Raw genomic sequence first — 17,754 nt, 5'->3', positions numbered from 1 at the left:
GTACCAGTTGGTTTAGTTCATGGGGGCCCTGGGTAAGAGTATACTTTAGCCTCTTGGTGTTATCCTACTCATTGTCAGCATTATCACCTCTCGGGTGCATCAAGTTCTCTCTGAGATCTTAACACCCCTGTTTGCAGCCATCAGCACATCAGACAGTCTCACCCCCTTGCGCCTACGTAAGCAAACCAAAATCTAAGCCTGTAAATATGTCAAGGTCACTAAAGTGAGACCTAAGGACAACCAATTGCAAACAGCCAACTAGGTTCAAGCTATAGCCAATCAATAATTTCCTTACTTTGCTTCCGCCTCTTCTCTATTAAAGTTTATCCCCAGCTCCTGTTGACAGAGTGCTTCTAACCACTTCTGGTCTGGCGCTGCCCCATTTGAATCGATTTTGTGCAAATAAATCCCTAAAATGTTAATATGCCTCAGTTTATCTTTTACCAGACCTCATTCTGTCTCCACCCTCCAAATCTGTTTCCTTTTATATCCCTGAACCAGATGCATGGGGGTTCACCTGGCCCTTCTCTGATCAGCACGTTGAATCCTGCCACACGTCTGTGGATTTTACCCCCTTGTTGGCTTGATCTAGGACAGCGGCTAGCCTCTAAGGGGGCTTTGTTAAAAATCAGTTAAAAGGGCCCCCTTTGGGCTAGTGAATTGGGGAAAGAGGCCCCCTCTGAGCAGACACAGCTTTCAGGTGCATGCTTGACTAATAAATTGCGCCTTGGTGAGAAGAGGTATCCTGTCCTGGCAGACACCAGGGTGCATGACTCAGCTGAGGGCACAGGTGGCATTTCGCCCCCCAGTGGCCCCCTTGCGTGCAGGGAAGATGCACGCACTGTGCTATGGCCCTGTTTGAATCTTTTGCCTCCTCTCCACTGGCCCTGGCCCTGCCGCGGCTGGCTGTCGTAATAAGATCAGAAGATCCTACTGCAGGTGTGGACTGCTTGACAGCGTCCCATCTTTTTCTATCCAGGCTCCCTCATTCGCGTTCTCAGGGCTGCTTCCAGAATGCCTTGCACACTGGCTCCAGGTACTCTTTACGCCTTCTGCACAGATGCAGACTCTCAGTGTGGCACCCAAGGCCCTGGCCCTGTGTCCTCTTCTGCCTCTTCCACCAGAAACCCTCCTTCACGGGGCACTTCCCTGGCCTTCGCTAGGAAAGTCCTAGCTCATTTCTCCTCCCAGCAACACGTTCTAGTTTTTCAAGGCTTGACTCATTATCTTCCTTAGAAGTCTTCTCAGTTTGGGTGGCCTCTCTCTTGGCTCTCATCATTCTGTGTTGCAATCAAGCCTGGTTAACCCTTAGGCACTGAGGACACACTGCCTCGAACCCACAATGTCTATAGGGGCTCATGGAAGAGAAAAGTGATATTCAAGGGTCAAAGAAGAGGCATTATTTTTTCTCACATCAGAGAAAATAAAGACGTTTGTAGGGTCCACAAAAATCTATTAATTATTATTATTATTTTTTTAAATAGAAGAAGATACCCATGGAGGCAAAAAGTCCATAGGGCCCATGCAAGGCCACAATGTAGTCCTGGTTAGCATTGTTTTTTTTTTTTTTTCTTTTTTTTTTTTTTTTTTTTTTTTTTTCTGGTTAGCATTGTTTCTGCATGCTGCAAGACCCAGTAGAGGAAGATCTGCTAGGAGGGGTGGATGAAACACCCCCGCCCCCTCCCTGGCTGTGTTAGGTAATTTTTTTAGGTGATGACAGCAAAGCTTTATCTTCATAGGGTGGCTATGAGGATCAGTGGGTGAAAACGCTTCAGGACTACAGAGCTTGGAGCTGTTTCTGGAGCCATGCAGGATGTGAGCAAGGAGAGAAGCACCACACATTAAAACACAGCTCCAGGTGGCTTTGATACCTTTCTTCGGGTAACAAATAAAATGATCCTGCTTAGGGGCGCCTGGCTGGCTCATGGGTAGAGCAACTCTTGATCTGGGGGTTGCGAGTTCGAGCCCTATGTTGGGTGTAGAGATTATTTAAAAATAAAATCTTTTAAAAATTTTACCCTATTTATACACGTAGAGAGAGAACTGGCAGGACATGCAGCAAAGTGTCCCACAGTGGCCAGCCCTGATGGTGCGTTACCTTTGTAATGTTTTAAAACTCACACCTGGGGGCATTTGAAGGTCAGGTCTGTATCTCATTTTCCCTTTGTGGCCCTGGGCTCAGCACAAGCGAAGGACATTATGAACTCAAGGAATCCCCCCATCTCATGACACCGCCTGGCACTCCATCAGCACCAGGGCCCCAGTCCCGAGGGGCTGAAGGGAGTGCAGCTCCTCCCTGAAAGCAAGGCCAGCGGTGCAGAGAACAGAGCTGGAGGGCCGAGACTCAGTTTACCCAAGGTGATCTCCCTCGCAGGTCATAGTGGGGACATCTCGAGATGGTGACAGGCACCTTTAGGCACTTGAGAAATTTTAGTTCTGGGCCGCGTTTCACTAACACGTAAGGGATAGGCTTCCTGTGTTCCAAGTAATTCAATATTTCCCATGGCTCCCGAAGGGCTGGAATTGTTTCCTTTTTATAAGCCGCCGGTGCCTGTTAAGTCATAAACAGTATCAGTCTTGTGTGTCTCGTTCACCGCCCAGCGCCCACGAGCGTGTTGGCTACGGCAGGCGTCGGGTGGGTGAGCGAACGTGTCAGGGGCGACCTCTGCAGCGGGTCGCCGAGCACCTCCCCGGCGCAGGGCGTAAAACCCACTTCTGGATAATAAGCCCCTGCATGGCCTCCGCACCCTGTAATTTGGATCTCTAGGAATCGCCTTTGTTGTGGGCGACCGGCCACAGGCAAAGCGAGCACCTGCTCCTCCAGCCGGCCCCGCGGCAGGACCCAGGACTCGGGCTGCCGCGCCCTCGGCTGCTTCTCCGGGACCCTTGTCCCCGCTGCCCGGGGGATGGGGGCCCCTGGCGCGTCCCGGGTCCGCCCCAGCGCTGCGCGGCCGCGGGGGCGCGCGTCCCCAGGTGCCCGACACCCTGCCCGGGTCGGGGTTCTTCGCCCCCCGCGGCCGGGCGCGGGGTGGGGGTGGGGGTGGGGGTGGGGGGGGTTCCGGGGCCGCGTCTAGGGCCTCGCCTGGCACTCGCAGGCCTCTCGGGGGCCGGGGCCTGAGTCCCCGCGGCGCACACGCCCTCTCCTCCCCGCTCCCAGGCCGGGGCCCCCTCCGTCCCGCAGCGTCGGGCCCCGGCACCGCCGACTTCTCCGTCTGCCGCGCGTCGCTCTTCCCGGCCCCCGCCCCCGCCCCCGGCCGCCCCGGGGAGCTGCGCCCGTCCGCCTCGCCAGTGGCGGAGCCCGAACTCCCGGCGCTCCCGGGCGGCTCCCGCGGGAGGGGCGCGGCCGCCCCCGCGGCTCCACCCTCCGCGCGGGGCCGCGGCCATCTGGGGCCCCTGCCAGTCGCGCCGGCCCTGGGGCCCGCGCCCAGCTCGCGCGGGGGGAGGCAGCCCCGGCGGGGACCCGGGCCTCCCACCAGGCGGTCCCCAGCGGGCGCCGGGCGCTGAGATGCCCCGAGGGGGCAGTGGCTGCGAGCCGAGCCCGGGTGGAAGCGCGTCGCGGCGTACGCGGGCGCCCCTCGCCACCTCGGCGACCCTTCGGGAGCCGCGACCCGAGCCCCGGAGGCGGCGGCGCGGGCCCGCGAGCGCGGCGAGGTCTGAGCTCCCAACGTCCGGGGCGGGCGCCGGCTGCGGAGCCTCGGGCCAGCTCGTCGCCTCCCGCCTCTCCCCCCAGCCCCCCGCGAGCTGGCAGGAAGAAATAGCGCGCGGCCCCTTTAAATTTACCCAGGAGCCCTTAAAGGAGCCCCAGGGGCCCCAGACAGGAGTCCCCACCCCGGTCCAGCCCGCGCCGCCGAGCGAGCAGCCAGCCGTCCGTGCGGCCGGCCGCCCCGTGCATGCGCCCCGCGCCCCGGGGCCCCGAGCACCGAGCGCCCCGCGCGGGCCGCCGCCGGCCCCGCGGCCCCGCGCCCCGCCGCCCCGGGGCCCCGCTCCGCAGCGCAGCGCATGGAGCCCGGCGGGGACCACCGGAGCCGGAGCGGCGGCGGCAGGGGCGGCCCCGGGCCAGCAGCGGCCTCGGCACGGGGCCGACGGCTGCCGCCCGCCGGATCGAGCGGCGGCGCGGAACCCGAGGAGGACGACGGCGGTAAGAGCTGGGGCCGGCGGCTCGGGCGGGGGCCCCGGCATGGGGGAGGGGAGCGCTGCGGCTCCGGGCTCCGGGCTCCGGGCCCCTCTCCGCCGCCGAACAAAGGGGGGGACGCGGGCAGGGCGGCCGGGGGCGCCACCTGGCGGGCGCGGATCGTGGCTGCAGGGCCGGCGGGGGAGCCCCCCGCCCAGCTCCCGGGGTCCGCCCGCGGGGCTCGGGCGGATTCCCTCCCCCTTAAAGGGCCCCGCGGCCCCCGCCTTAGAGGCCAGGCCGGAGTGGGGCCCCCGAAGTGCCGGGCCGGACGCCACGGGGCGCGCGCTGTGCGCTCTCGGACCTGCGCCCCCGCCCCTTTCTCTTCCAGACTCCCAGGTGGTCTCCCTTATCCGGCTGCCTCTTAAAAGTCGGCCCAGACAGCGGGTCCCTTTCGGGGGGGCCTCCCCCCACCCCGCCCGAGGGGCTGAGCTGGGAACTCCGCTGCTTTAAGTCGGGCTGCTCCTCCCCTCCCCTCCCCTCCCCTCCCCTCCCCTCCCCTCCCGTGGCCTTGCTGACGGACAGGAAACCTTTTCCACCCCCTCCCACCACGTTCTTTCTAGGAAAGAGCCTGGCTTGCGCCTCGAGGGGCCCACCACTACCTTCACCCGCGGGTAGTCTTTACGGGGATGGGCTCGCTCACAAAGGCGGACACCCACTCCTGTCCGCGCGTTATCGCCTCCCTTCTTTTTGCCACAGTTTGTCAGCTACAGTGGGGCCAGCCCGTCCTCCCCGATCGCTCTCAGAGGACACTGTTTCTTCATTCCCCTGCCGCAGGGTCGCCGCCTTAAGACCCGTGACGCTCAGGCCGGGCTGGGGAGATTGTGCCCTTATCTCCGAGCTCCCCTCCCAGAAACTCCCCATCCCCTTTTGTTTTTAAAGAATCTCAGCTCCTCCCCCTTTTTTTGGCTCTTAAAGGGACAACCCACCTTAGACTAGCTTAGATCCGGCGCTGGAAGGATGCTTAGAGACCAGCTAGCTCTCCAGTGCCTTCTCAGACAAAGAGGCTTAGGCCCAGAGAGCCACATGACCTATCAGAGATCACAGAGCAAGTTAGCAGTGAACCCACACTGGAACGGAGGTCTCTGGCTTTGAAGCTGATGCTTTTTTCTTTGGGTCTACTTAAAACAAACAAAAAACACAATGGTGACAGGAGCCCTCTCCGGTCCTGTCTTTTGTTTCTCTGACCCCGAGATTCTCCAGTGGGAGCATGACCACACTCGTCCATTAAGCTTATGTGGCCAGGAAACTCTTTTCTAAATAAAATAGGGTCCAAGCTGCAGGGAAAGTGGGGGTACTGCTTGGGGTGCCTGTTTGGCAAAAGGGAACACCACTGGGTTAGTGTGCTGTACTTGGGCCTCTCCCGTGCCTGCCCCTTGATTGCTGGGCAGTGGCCGGCTCTCTGCCAGAGCAAAATATAAATCCCCAGAAAGACTTAATGGGCTCCAGTGGGTGGTGGCCACTCCCTTCTGCAGAATTTTCAGTAGCCACTCTGGTGGCCCTCCTGTCATCCTCTTGCAGGGTCATAGGCTCTCCCAGACTCTAGGGAAGTCAGGGTCCTAGAAACTCCTTTTCCCTGGAGGTGTTGACAGCTTTGTCATGGGGATCGTTCCCATGAGGGCCTATATTTGGGGAACTGACAATGCTTAGCACCCCCTAAAATGGAACTCCCAGAAGGCTGCATTTGAGGCACTGTTGGAAAAAGAGAGAAAATGTTTGGGTGGGGCCCTCCTGGTGGGGGGCCTCAGACGGGTGGGTCCCGGGTGCAGCCCTGGTTGCAGACAGATGCCCCCTTTGTTCTTCCGCTGCCCGCTCTGCTTCGGCCGGAACCGCCCCAGCATGCTGCTCTCCTGGCTTCACCCTTACAGCCCTCAGCCAGAAAGGGGGCCATACAGAGCTGGTTTCCTCCTTGGCCTTCACCTGATTTTTTAAAAACTCAGAGCTCTTTCCTCAGCAGTGTGCCTTGCGTCCTTTTGTTTGCGGTCCTCTCTTAAAAGGGTCCTCACGCTTTATAAAGGGCCAGTGTTTTAACTCTGGGCTCTCCCACCTCCCTTTCTCTGCAAAATCCAAGCCCTGGGTTCATTTCTTAAGTATTGGACATTGAAAAACTGTCTCCCCTTTCCCCTTCCCAGGGCAAGATCTTCAGCTGGAAGGGGGTGCCTTGGGGTCCTGGGGGAGTGCCCCCCTGCCCTCTTCCAGGGTCAGGGGACCAGCATCTTCAGGCAGGAAATACTCAGACCACTGTGAGGCCCGGGCCTCGAGGCCTGGGAAGAGCCGCATCCCCGGCCGTGACCACCGGCGCTACTACCACGACCACTGGCGACTGGAGTACCTGATGGACTTCAACCCTGCCCGGCACGGCATGGTGTGCATGGTGTGCGGCAGCTCCCTGGCCACTCTCAAGCTCAGCACCATCAAGCGGCACATCCGCCAAAAGCACCCCTACTCCCTGCACTGGAGTCCCCGAGAGAAGGAAGTTATCAGCAACAGCTGGGATGCCCACCTGGGGCTGGGGGCCTGTGGAGAGTCCGAGGGCCTGGGGGCCCAGGGGGCTGAAGAAGAGGAGGAAGAGGAAGAGGAAGAGGAAGAGGAGGGGGCTAGCCTGCAAGCTTGCCCACCCAAGGGTGCAGGTAACACAGGACATGGAGAGGCAGGGACCTGGGTGGTGGCTGGGGCCAGGTGGGGCCAGCCCTGGCTTCTCAGCCAGCTAACTTATTTTCTGGAGTAAGCCATTGCTCTTTTTTTGGGGGGCGGGGGGGAGAGTCTGCCTATTGCCCTTGTCACTGTACAGTATTGGGGGAGGGACAGTGAGACAAAGGGGTCTGCAACACCCCTGATAGTTTTGGCCTTCCGTGGTTTTAGAAGGATCTGGGAGGGTGGGGGGATAGGCTGGGGAAAGGCAGGGAGTAGAGGGTGCTGGAAAGGGAAGTCCAGGGAAGGGGCTAGAATCTGGGTGTGTGTGTGGGGGGGGGGAGTGGGTGGAGCTTCAGGTCTGTGTGTAGGAGGATTAGGAGGTGGGGGAGGTAAGGCCTGAGGAGAGAGGAGGAGCAGGGCAAAGATGAGGCTGGGGGCACACAGTCAGGAGCCAGGGAGAGGCCAGCTTGTCGAGGACCTGGCTGTGGCAGTGGGTGGGTGGGGGGCTCCTTGGAGGGCCAGCATCTCAGATCCTTACCTCCCTCCAACCCTTTCAGGCAAAGCCCCAGCCGATGAGGGCAGCCGATGCCAGCAGCGAGGGGGCCTAGTGGCACCCAGGGCTCGGTGTCGGGGCCTCTCAGCCTCCCGCAGGGCTGGGGACAGCAGGGGGCTGGGGGCGCGGCAGCTGGACCGGAGGCTGAAGGAGTCCCTGCAGAACTGGTTCCGGGCTGAGTGTCTCATGGATTATGACCCTCGGGGGAACCGGCTGGTGTGCATGGCCTGTGGCCGGGCACTGCCCAGCCTGCACCTGGACGACATCCGTGCCCACGTGCTCGAGGTGCACCCCAGCTCCTTGGGGCTCAGTGGCCCCCAGCGGAGTGCCCTGCTGCAAGCCTGGGGTGGCCAGCCCGAGATACTGTCTGAGCTCACTCGGTCCCCAGCAGGTGCGGGGCCCATTAGGGCTGCAAAGTGGGGTCTTTGGCCAAAACCGGGAGGGTCTCCTGTCTACATGCACCCACATCCCCATCTACCTACCCACAGACACACAGATACCCCTCCTCACCCCCACACCGCTGGGGCCTCTAGATTGGGGCTGGGGTGAGGACCCCTCCGCGTGGGTAAGGGAACCCTGCCACCAGGCTGAGCCCGTCTCCCTCACCCCTTCCCCAACAGACGATGACCTCGTCCCCCAGGACCTGACCAGAAAGAGCCTGGACCCCGCCCCCACTGCTGGAGCCCTCTCCTCTCGGGACCTCAGTCCCCCAGGCCCAGGCGTAAAAAAGGAAGAGGCTGTCTGGGTCCCTGAGAGGCCCAGGCCCGCAGAGGAGGAGGAGCTGGAGGAGGGCGAGGGGGTGGGGGTCCCGGGCCGGTCTCCGCGGGGCCGCCGCCGCCGCTGCCGGGAGCGCTGGCGGCCCGAGTACCTCGTGGAGCTGGACGGCGGCCGGCGCGGCCTGGTGTGCTTGGCGTGCGGGGGCGCGCTGGCCTCGCTCCAGATGAGCACCGTCCAGCGGCACATCCGCCAGCGCCACCCGGGCTCCACGCGCCTCCGCGGCCCAGTCCAGGCCCTCATCGCCCGGGAGTGGAGCGAGAAGGCCGCTCACCTGCCGGCCCTGGGGCTGCCCGGCCCCGAGCCCCCCGGGAACCCCGCCGCCCCTGCTACAGCCGCAGCCTCCGAGGAGGGGGGAGGGGAGGAGGAGGAGGAGGAGGAGGAGGAGTGGTGGGGTGAGCCGGCGCAGGGCCAGAGCTGGTGGCGCGGGACCGCGGGCAGGGCCCGGGCCCGGGCCGGGCGGGGACGGAGGGCGGGGAGCGCCCGGGGGGCGGGGGCCGGTGCCAGTCGAAGGCCGAAGGGGCGATCGGGGAGGCCGGGACCGGAGGGGCGCGCTGGGCCGCTCTGGGGCCGAGACGCGGGCGGCTTGTCCTGCGCCCGCTCCATTGCGGTCCTTTGTCCCCTTCTAGGCGACGCCCCGCTTTCCCCAGGGGAGCCATCGGAGCGGCCCCCCGAGGACGACGACGACGACGAGGACGGCCCAGAGCCCGGGGGCCTCGCCTTCCCGCCGCTGCCGCCGCCGCCGCCGCCGCCGCCGCCGCCCCGCAGCCGAGAGCAGCGGCGGAACTACCAGCCGCGCTGGCGGGGCGAGTACCTGATGGACTACGACGGCAGCCGGCGCGGGCTGGTGTGCATGGTGTGCGGGGGCGCGCTGGCCACGCTCAAGGTCAGCACCATCAAGCGGCACATCCTGCAGGTGCACCCGTTCTCCATGGACTTCACGCCCGAGGAGCGCCAGACCATCCTGGAGGCCTACGAGGAGGCCGCGCTGCGCTGCTACGGCCACGAGGGCTTCGGGCCGCCCGCCCCTGCACCGCGCGACGGCGGCGCGGACCTCAAAGCGGGCGCCGTTTGTCGGGCGTAGCGGGCTCGCGCGGCGGCTCCGCCCTGCGCTCTGCGGCCTCGGGCCGGGACACCCCGCTTCCTGCGGCCCTGGCCGCCGCCGCCGCCGCCGCCCCCCCTCCCCCCGCCCCGCTGGCCGGGCCGGGCGGAGATCGGAACTGGGTGGGGTCGCCGGCCTCCCCTCGGCGCCCCGGAGCCACCCACCGCACCCTGGGCCGGTCGGTCCAGCCCCGGAGCCCCGGAGCCCCGGAGCCCCGGAGCCCCGGCCGTCCCTGCGCTGGGCCCCACGTTTCCCGGGAGGCCGCCGCGGCCTCCAGGCGCGTGCACCGAGGGCTTGCAGCTCCGGCCGGCGCCGGGGTGGGGATGCTCAGTATTAAGGCCCCAGGGGTGGGGGCAGCGCCGGGGGGCCGCGGGGGGCTCCCTGCGGCGTTGCACGCGGGCAGGCACGGCCTCCCGGCCGGGGGCGGCTGCGCGCTCCTCGCTGGTGTTCGCGGCGGCTCGGAGGGAGGCCTGGACTGCGGGCGCGGCTTCCAGCGGAGGGCGGGGCGGCGGGGCCCGGGAACCCGCCCGGGCGGCGGCGGACACGTGAGCCCGCGGCCCGGGGGTGGGGGCGGAGCCGGGGGAGGGCCCGGCAGCCTCCGGCCTCCCCCGCGGGCCCTCCCGCCCGCCCCGCGCCTGCCGCGCCTGCCGCGCCGGCACCACCCCGGTCTCGTCAAGGGATTAGCACTTTCCCCCCTTGCTCTGCTGACCTCCGCCTCCCCGCTACCCCCCGCTACGCCCAGTCGGGCAGCCCGGCTCTCTGGTCCCCGCGGGTCCGAGCCCGGGGCACTGGAGGTCCCGGCGGTTGGCGTCCTGTTCCTGTCCCCTCCCTGCCCCCCTCTGTACTCGGCGGACGTGCTACCCACTCTCAGCCCCCAAGGGCCTGGGGCCGGGCCTCGGCCTTCCTCTCTTCCCCGCGGCAGCGGCAGCGGCAGCATCAGGCCCACTGGGGCCGGGCCGGGCCGGGGCCCCGCGATCTCCCAGGCAGGTCCGAGTGGGATGTGTAGATTCATTCTCCTGTGGAGAACAGGTGGCCCCGAGATCAGGCCTTTTTTGCTCTTTGTATTTTATTTTGAAACTGTATTTAATGCTTTTATATGAGAGGGGGAGGGGCGGGGAGAGAGCTGTCCCAGTCACCCCTATGTGCAAATGTCTTATTTATTATACGTGTATCAGAGATAAGCTGTGAGGTGGTGGAGGAAGGACCTAAAGGAGGAAGGAGTGAGGACAGAGGTGGGGATGGGGGGACCGCAAACATCCTACACTAATGTGTGACTCCAGGCCTCTGCTTGAATCTCTGGGCCCCAGTGTCTGCTTTTCACATGGCCAGGCCGCCTCCTTTGGTCTTACAGCCTGAGAGTGGGGAGCTGAGCCGAGCCTGTGGGACGTGGGGGCAATACCCAGAGGCAGAGGGGGCGCCTCGCCTCCTTGGGTGGGAAAGCAGACAGCAAGGAGGAAGCCCTTCCTCAACCCAGCACCCCCAGGCTGGAGCCCAAGGTTCAAGTGCCTCAGGCCCAGTCCCCTTGACTCTTCCTGACGGGAATTGGATTTTATACCATGGATTTTATAGCATTTTTATATAATTCAGGATTGTCAGAGTTGGAAAGATCTTGGAGATCAATCAGTACCTGCCCCCTCGACCCTTTCACAGGTAGTGACGTATGGAGACTGCAATGATCACACACAGCCGGGTAGGAACAGTATAGAACTAGAAGGAAAATCTCGACTCCGGATTCAGAGTGTTTGCATTACACCACACTGCCTCCCGATCTCTGGTCAAATTTTTTTTTCCCATTGGGCCTGCGAAAGGATGGCACGTGCTGGGTGTTGCAGGCTGCTCAGCGCTGTCGTGGCTTCCTGGGGGTGGTGAAGACCTGCGGCCCCCCTGAAAGCAGTGCTCTCTGGGGTGGCTCTGGCCACCGTAGGCTTCAGCTCCAGGGTTTGGGCAGCAGCCTTCTCCATCACACCTCCGCAAGTAGGGCTGGCAGCCACCTGTCCCTTGGTCTCTCCAGTAGGGCAGGGGCTCTGGCATTGTCTTTTTTGGTAGGAGCCACCAGGGATTCAGGAAATAGAGTATCAGCTGTCAGTTGACTGAAAAGCGAATTCCCAGTGTTCGAACCTCCAGGATTTTTGAGTCAGTATTAGAAGCTTGAGAACAGGGATCATGGATGGGATCAAGAATGGCAGCCTGGGCACTGCCATTCTTTTATTTTCCTTCAATGCGTGTTTTCAGATCCAGGATGAGTATCTTACCATATTGCTACCCTGCCTGTTCAAAACCAGAAGGCAGATTGGGGCAACCAATTATGGTCACCCCAAGTCCACTGCCGAAGTTCAGGTAAGCCAGGACAGAGAGCCAGTTAGGGATGGCTTGTCCTTGTGACAGGCAGGGACAGGGGCTTTAGGGAAGACAGGAATGAATGTCTTCATTGAGAGGCAGCCCCAAGCACTCCAGGGGGTTCTCAAAGTGTGGCCATCGGACCAGTAGCATCCCATTAGGAACCTACTAGAAATGCAAATCCTTGGGCCCCATCTTGGTGAATCACTGGGGTGGCACCCAGCAATCCTTTTTGATAAGCGCTCCAATGATCGTGAAGCTGAAGATTGTGGAGTGCTAGTGGTCTCATTGGCACTGTAGGGATCCCTGCTTAGCCCCTCTGGCCTCTCGGGTTGGGGGGGTCAGGGGGGTCCTCCTCTTTGTGCCTCCTCCTTGCCTTGGGAGTCTGACATGAACAGGTGAAGTTTCTTCATGAATTTTTTTTAATGGTATGCTTGCTATTATGGCCAATATGTAAATGTTACTCTGAATCCATATTTATACGCCACGTTAGTGACATTACTCAAACATTTGTATGTGTATTTGTGAAGTTGTTTGCTTCAGTTATTTTTTAAAAATTTCAGCCTAAGTTTTCTAAGAGGTATGTTGAATAAATTTTTGAAATCCAGCTTAAGGGTCATGGCAGCCTTAGTTTTGGGGAAGAATGGATCTGAAGGGATAAAACTCTTTCAGCAATGCCTTGATAGATGTAGTCTCCACTTTCCAAGGTGACTGCCTCCAAGTGCTCTGTGGCTGTGATGGATCGGCTGCTTCACGCTGCAGGTGGGCAATTCCGAGCTTGGTGTGCAGCTGAACTGGGCCGGCTGACCCTCGGGCACCTTCCACTCCTCATCTTCTTCCTAAGGTCACTTCCTAAGAGGGTTTCTGTGATCTTTCAGAAACCAAATGCATAGCTTTGCTCCACTATGGAAGTTCTGCAACCTTGGGAATCATTACCAGTATCAACTATTAGTTGCTTTTTAAAGCCTCAAAGGTGGAGTGGGGATGGGGGCTGGTGGAAGCCTGGTTCTTACTTTACCCAAACTGTGTATAAAGAATAAAGTTAGCAGAAAAACACCACAGTTACTGTGTTATTTTTTTCATTTTTTATTAATACCACATCAATTTACAGTTTTACAGGAACCAAGACCTAAGTTCCTTAGGTGCTACTGTATTTTTATGTTGCACGCACATACACGCACACAGTTTCATTAGTAATAGTTCATCTATAGGCTTTTCTTAAAAAAAAAAAAAAAAAATTCCTGTGTGGCACAAAGATCTGTCCAATTATCTAAACACAGCAGTAACAAAACAAAAGGGCTAGCTATGGAGGCTTCCAGTGCAGAAAAAGGTCCTTTGGAGGGGAAGCCCAAAAAGCTGATCAGTGCACTGACTTCCTGGGAGGGCGCAAAATAACTTGGAGAATGTGTTCCTGACTGAAATTTGCTTAAAATTTGAAAAGGGGGGTAGGGGGCTAATAAAATGGGAGTAAGGCAAGGGTACCTTTTACCCGTCTAAATGCTTAAGTAACTTTTCCGAAACAGTAGAAGGAAAAAACTTCCATTACCTTCTACAGAGTTGCAGTGCTAAGGGACCGTCAAAGACTATAGCCCTTACTTTAAAGTCACCAGCGCACATTCCCTCTGGATTATCATGACTAGGAGCAACCTGAAGGAACTCACAGAGGACTTCTTTCAGGTTGACGGAATTTTCACGTCAGAGGGGAGAAAGACACTTATCGCTCTCAACAGGAATCAGATTCCCGGTTGCCCTCCAACTGACATCTGAGTGGTTCTTTATCTTTTAATCATGCACGGAGCCCACCATCACAATCTTGCCCTACCTGGTCACCCTCACCTAACACTTCTTGGAAAACACTCTCAAAAGGAGCACCCTGGGCCATGGCGAAGGTGCTGAGACATCTTATGTGTCGGAAGATGAAAGGAACCCTCAAAACGTAAGACACTCATAAGCTAGCCTCAAAGTTAAAAAACTCTGTACGAACTACAGAACACACTTTCTTACACTAACCTGTGGTCTCTTAACCACAGACAGACTATCTCCTCTCAAGCCAGCTTGGCTTTGGTCCTTAGGGTACAATGATGAGCACAGGTTAAGGATGTAGCATGTGAAGGAGGAAGCTGTGGAGAAAAGATAAAAGCAAAAAAAAGGCCTTTTATGTTTCTGTCTTTACCTCTTGAGAATGTTTCCCCCCCATGGACTGAGACAGGATTATAATAACTCAACAACTGAGGAACCCACATGCAGATTATTTTTTCTCTAACAAGTTTACAGCAGTATACAGCAGTTACAGACATTTATTTCATAATAAGAAAAGTACAACCATATTTATTAAACTCAAGGTGAGGTGGGCAGGGAAGAGGGAGGAAAAAGCACACTCAGGAATGAGTCCTCAAACTAAAGCTCAGAACTGGTGCCCACAAGAAATGACATAGATGCCACCCTCCCAAATGGCAGAGACTTTCCTTTCCTAGGGGTGAGTGGGAGGGAAGGGTCATCCCAGCCCCACCTGCCATGTCCATCCTTGGTTCCCAGATGGCATTCCAGGAATCAGTAACTCTCACTATCATCTACAGGTTGTTCATACAGTTGGAAGTTTTATCAATACGTGAAGAGAAACCGTAGGAATAGCTGCTCACGTTGTGGGGCAGGAAGATGGGATCAGAAGGCTGCCAAAAAACCCACAGGAAGGAATCCCACTCTTGTTCCCAGATAATTTCCTCATAAGTTAATCATTATTTCTTAACTTAAAAATAAGGGTAAAACTCTGATAGGAAGCTGCATAAGACTAGTCCTTGAGAACTGGACAGCAGAGTCCAAGAGCAGTGCTTTATCTTTCATTTTCTCCTTGACCTCCAATCTCTCCCCTTTCAAGCTACAAGTAAAAGCTCCACCACCATTAAGGTACTGATTTATCCTATTAATTTGACTCTCTCTTTATTCTTTTGGGTTCTAAGATAATCAGTTCTTTTTTTTAGTCCAACAATTCTTGTGCTTGATACTGAGGGTAAAGGGAAAGGAGGGGAGAAAACACCAAATTAAGAAAAAGAAGCTTGGAATGCAAGCTCGAGCTGACACCGAGCACGTTCCTTCATAGTACAAGTAATAACGTTATAACTATTAAGTGGTGTTTTAGTAGCTGTTGCATTTCTGGTTCCCATGTACTTATTCTGCCTTTTTTTTTGCGATTCCAGGGAGTTTTGCTTGTATCCTATTGAAGAAAAAGAAAAGAAGAAGGTGGTGAAAACACAGGTCTTTAACAGTGATACCAGAAGACAGCATTGGACTTGCTGGAGCAACGTGACAAACTCCCATTTCCACAGGACTTACTCTGGAGGAAAAGAGTCAGAGGCTGAGTCTGGCCTGGGATGAGCTGAGGGGTCCACAGAGATTAATCCCCTCTCCTGGTTGCCAGGCCTGTAGCCAGTCCTCTTTCACTATCTGTCCCTCCTGGGTCCTTCACTGGAGGTTCCAGAGAAGAAGGGGTGTCTGGGCATAACGCCTGCTGTGTTCTGCACACTGGCAGTGCAAGAGCCCATTTCTCTAGGAATGCCAGGTTAGTCACTAGTGCCACAAAAGGAAGCAGGAGTCGAGTCAAGGTGACACATAAAAAGACTACAGGTGCTGGCAAGAGTTCCCAGCCCCTCGTAGGACACCAAAGCTATCCTTTATTTTGTGCATTAAGGTTACACATCACTAAGGTCACTCACATACCTCTCGGCCAATGTCAAAGCCACCCCTCACAAGTATTAGATCCCACAGCAGGGACTGACCAAGACATTAGGTTTAAAGCTAAGCTATGACCATCTTTTACAATCAAGAGTAAACAATCAGATACATATTTGTACTAACTGTCCTTGCTTGGTTTTAGCTCTAATGTACATTCTAAAGCAAAAGAGCAAGTCACGACCTTGGCATCAAGCCAGAGCTGCCTGCATATATTCAGTTTTCACTTTATCAAAACTGGAAAAAGCACTAAAATCTACAGTGTGACAGGGACTGGGGCAAGGAAATGGGGCACCAAAGAGATGCATCTACTTGTGATGTTTTATTTCTTAAATATCTGAATACATAAAAATGTTAACATTTTAATTAGAAGTGTGGGTTCCTTAGTATTTGCTGTAATTAAAAAAAGCCAAAAACAAAACAAAAAAACCTCCCAAATTGTTCCTTGATGGGAGTCATAAAAATACCTACCAATATTTTATTACTTGATTTTCGTATTAAATTGGTTTAAAGAGGAAACAGAGATTTGGTGGTTTTAGGAAAGGTAGCATTGCACCCTGAATCATTTATTTAGTAAAACATTTTATTTCTGAAAAGAGAGGGAAGAGTTCCCCTTAAAACTGATGCATATGGGCAGGCAGCCACAGACACTTAAAAAGCCAATTCAAAAAGGCAAAGGTTCTAATTCCATTGATCTTTTTTAGTCTAAGACACAAAAGATATTTTTTAAGGAAGTAGGATGAAATAGTTTGCAATAAAACCAAACTATTAACCAATATTTATCTTCAGTGTGAAAATTCCTTTTTTTGAGTCAGTAGGCTACAGAGGAAGCTACAAATAATCGGGGAAGAAAAGCACACGTCCCAATAAAACATGGAACTTAAGTACACTTACTTTTCAACAATTGACTTGGTCTGATCGCGGGCAATGCCAACATAGTGATCAATCTGGGTCTTTAAGGAAGGGAAAAACTTCAGTTATGGCAACACACAGATTAACAATCTTTCTGAAGGTAATGTTCTTTTGTCTAGCTTAACTGTTTTTTAAAAACACTATTGCATATTCTTGGAAATGAAAATAATGCCCAGTTTTAAAAATTTACTATTATTTTAAAAATAGGCTCTATACCCAACATGGGGCTTGAACTCATGACTCTGACATTAAGAGTCACATGCTCTACTGACTGTGCCAACTCACTGTCCCAGTAATGCCAGTTTTTAAGAGTATTTTAAAAACTTCAGGGTTCAGGGGCACCTGGGTGGCTCAGTCGGTTAGGCATCCAACTCTTGATCTTAGGGTTTTGAGTGCAAGTCCTGTGCTGGGGCCCACATTGGATGTGGAGCCTATATAAAACAGAACAAAACCCCCCAAAACCCTTCAGGTTTCAGACTTTAAATTATGCCATAAACACCTTATACTCTGTTGCCATAAAAATCACTCATTTCTTTTGCTAAGGTCTTACTTGCTAGGCATTTCCTTTATAGACACTGGAGTAAAGCATTTTCTGAATACTAAAAACTGTGTCTAATCTATATTCTATAATCACAAATGTATTCTGGTTCCTAGGTAAGACTTATTTATTTTTTATTTTTTTTAAAGATTTTATTTATTTATTCATGAGAGACACAGAGAGAGAGAGGCACAGACACAGGCAGAGGGAGGGGGAGAGGCAGGCTCCATGCAGGGAGCCTGACATGGGACTCGATCCCAGGTCTCCAGGATCACACCCTGGGCTGAAGGTGGCGCTAAACCACTGAGCCACCCAGGCTGCCCTATTTTTTTAAAGGAAGTTGGTTTTTTAAAAAATATTTTACTTATGAGATAATGAGGTAATTTTTTTACTTATGAGATAATGAGATAATGAGATAATGAGAGAGAGAATGAGGCAGAGAGAGAGGGAGAAGCACTCTCTCCACTGAGCAGGCAGCCAGACTTGGGGCTTGACCCCAGAACCCTGGGATCATGACCTGAGCCAAAGGTAGATGCTTAACGAACTGAGCCACCCAGGTACCCCAAGACTAATTCATTTAATACCAAAAGGCATAAAAAAAGTGTGGACTGATGACTTAATCTATAAAGAATCTAGCTAGCAAGCATCTTGCAAAGCTCTGCATGCACCATTCCAAAATGCAAACATCTCTTCACACCAGTGGATTCCCATAATAGCCTTGATAGTTTAAATTTGTTTTCAGACACCAGCTTTTATTTATTTAAGCATTTTTTCAACTTTTTTTTTTAACAGATAATGTATCCACATGAAAAACTTAAATGATACAAAACAAAACATAAAATAAGTCTCCTTCCTACACTTCTCTCTCCTAAATAAACATTCAGTTTCTCTTGGTATAGGAAACCACTATCATCAATTTCTTTCAGGCTCCTGACTTATAAAACTTAGCCTGCAAGATTGATTAGAAAATGACCCCTCATGATGTGCCTGGGTGGCTCAGCTGGCTAAAT

The 17,754-nt window shown here is 55.6% G+C and overlaps 2 protein-coding genes across 4 annotated transcripts in view; one reads left to right on the top strand and one right to left on the bottom strand.

Annotated features, from left to right (window-relative positions):
- Positions 1 to 3,984: 3,984 nt before the first annotated feature.
- On the top strand, positions 3,985 to 9,301 carry ZFTA (zinc finger translocation associated). Its single transcript, XM_072789613.1, has 5 exons — positions 3,985 to 4,138; positions 6,301 to 6,798; positions 7,360 to 7,746; positions 7,976 to 8,524; positions 8,759 to 9,301. Exons 1-5 carry the CDS (start codon positions 4,000 to 4,002, stop codon positions 9,211 to 9,213), a joined length of 2,028 nt encoding a protein of 675 aa, XP_072645714.1. The 5' UTR covers positions 3,985 to 3,999; the 3' UTR covers positions 9,214 to 9,301.
- A 3,337-nt stretch (positions 9,302 to 12,638) lies between these two features.
- Positions 12,639 to 17,754, bottom strand: part of RTN3 (reticulon 3) — a 57,977-nt gene continuing 52,861 nt past the window's right edge. For all 3 annotated transcript variants that reach the window (XM_072789610.1, XM_072789611.1, XM_072789612.1), the window contains 2 exons: positions 16,189 to 16,247; positions 12,639 to 14,779 (listed from right to left, as the gene is read on the bottom strand). In XM_072789610.1, coding sequence (XP_072645711.1) covers positions 14,734 to 14,779; positions 16,189 to 16,247 — 105 coding nt within the window. In that variant the 3' untranslated portion in view covers positions 12,639 to 14,733. The remainder of the gene's footprint in view (positions 14,780 to 16,188; positions 16,248 to 17,754) is intronic.

This window comes from Canis lupus, chromosome 21, assembly GCF_048164855.1.
Source record: "Canis lupus baileyi chromosome 21, mCanLup2.hap1, whole genome shotgun sequence".
NCBI classification, from domain to species: domain Eukaryota; kingdom Metazoa; phylum Chordata; class Mammalia; order Carnivora; family Canidae; genus Canis; species Canis lupus.
Note: the sequence above shows the minus strand (reverse complement) of the source record. Positions and strands in the feature narration are given on the sequence as shown.

Coding starts and splice junctions, on each gene's coding strand:
- ZFTA (XM_072789613.1), top strand. CDS start 4,000: ATGGAGCCCGGCGGGGACCACCGGAGCCGGAGCGGCGGCGGCAGGGGC. Junction 4,139..6,300: donor ACCCGAGGAGGACGACGGCG/GTAAGAGCTGGG, acceptor TCCCCTTCCCAG/GGCAAGATCTTCAGCTGGAA. Junction 6,799..7,359: donor TTGCCCACCCAAGGGTGCAG/GTAACACAGGAC, acceptor CAACCCTTTCAG/GCAAAGCCCCAGCCGATGAG.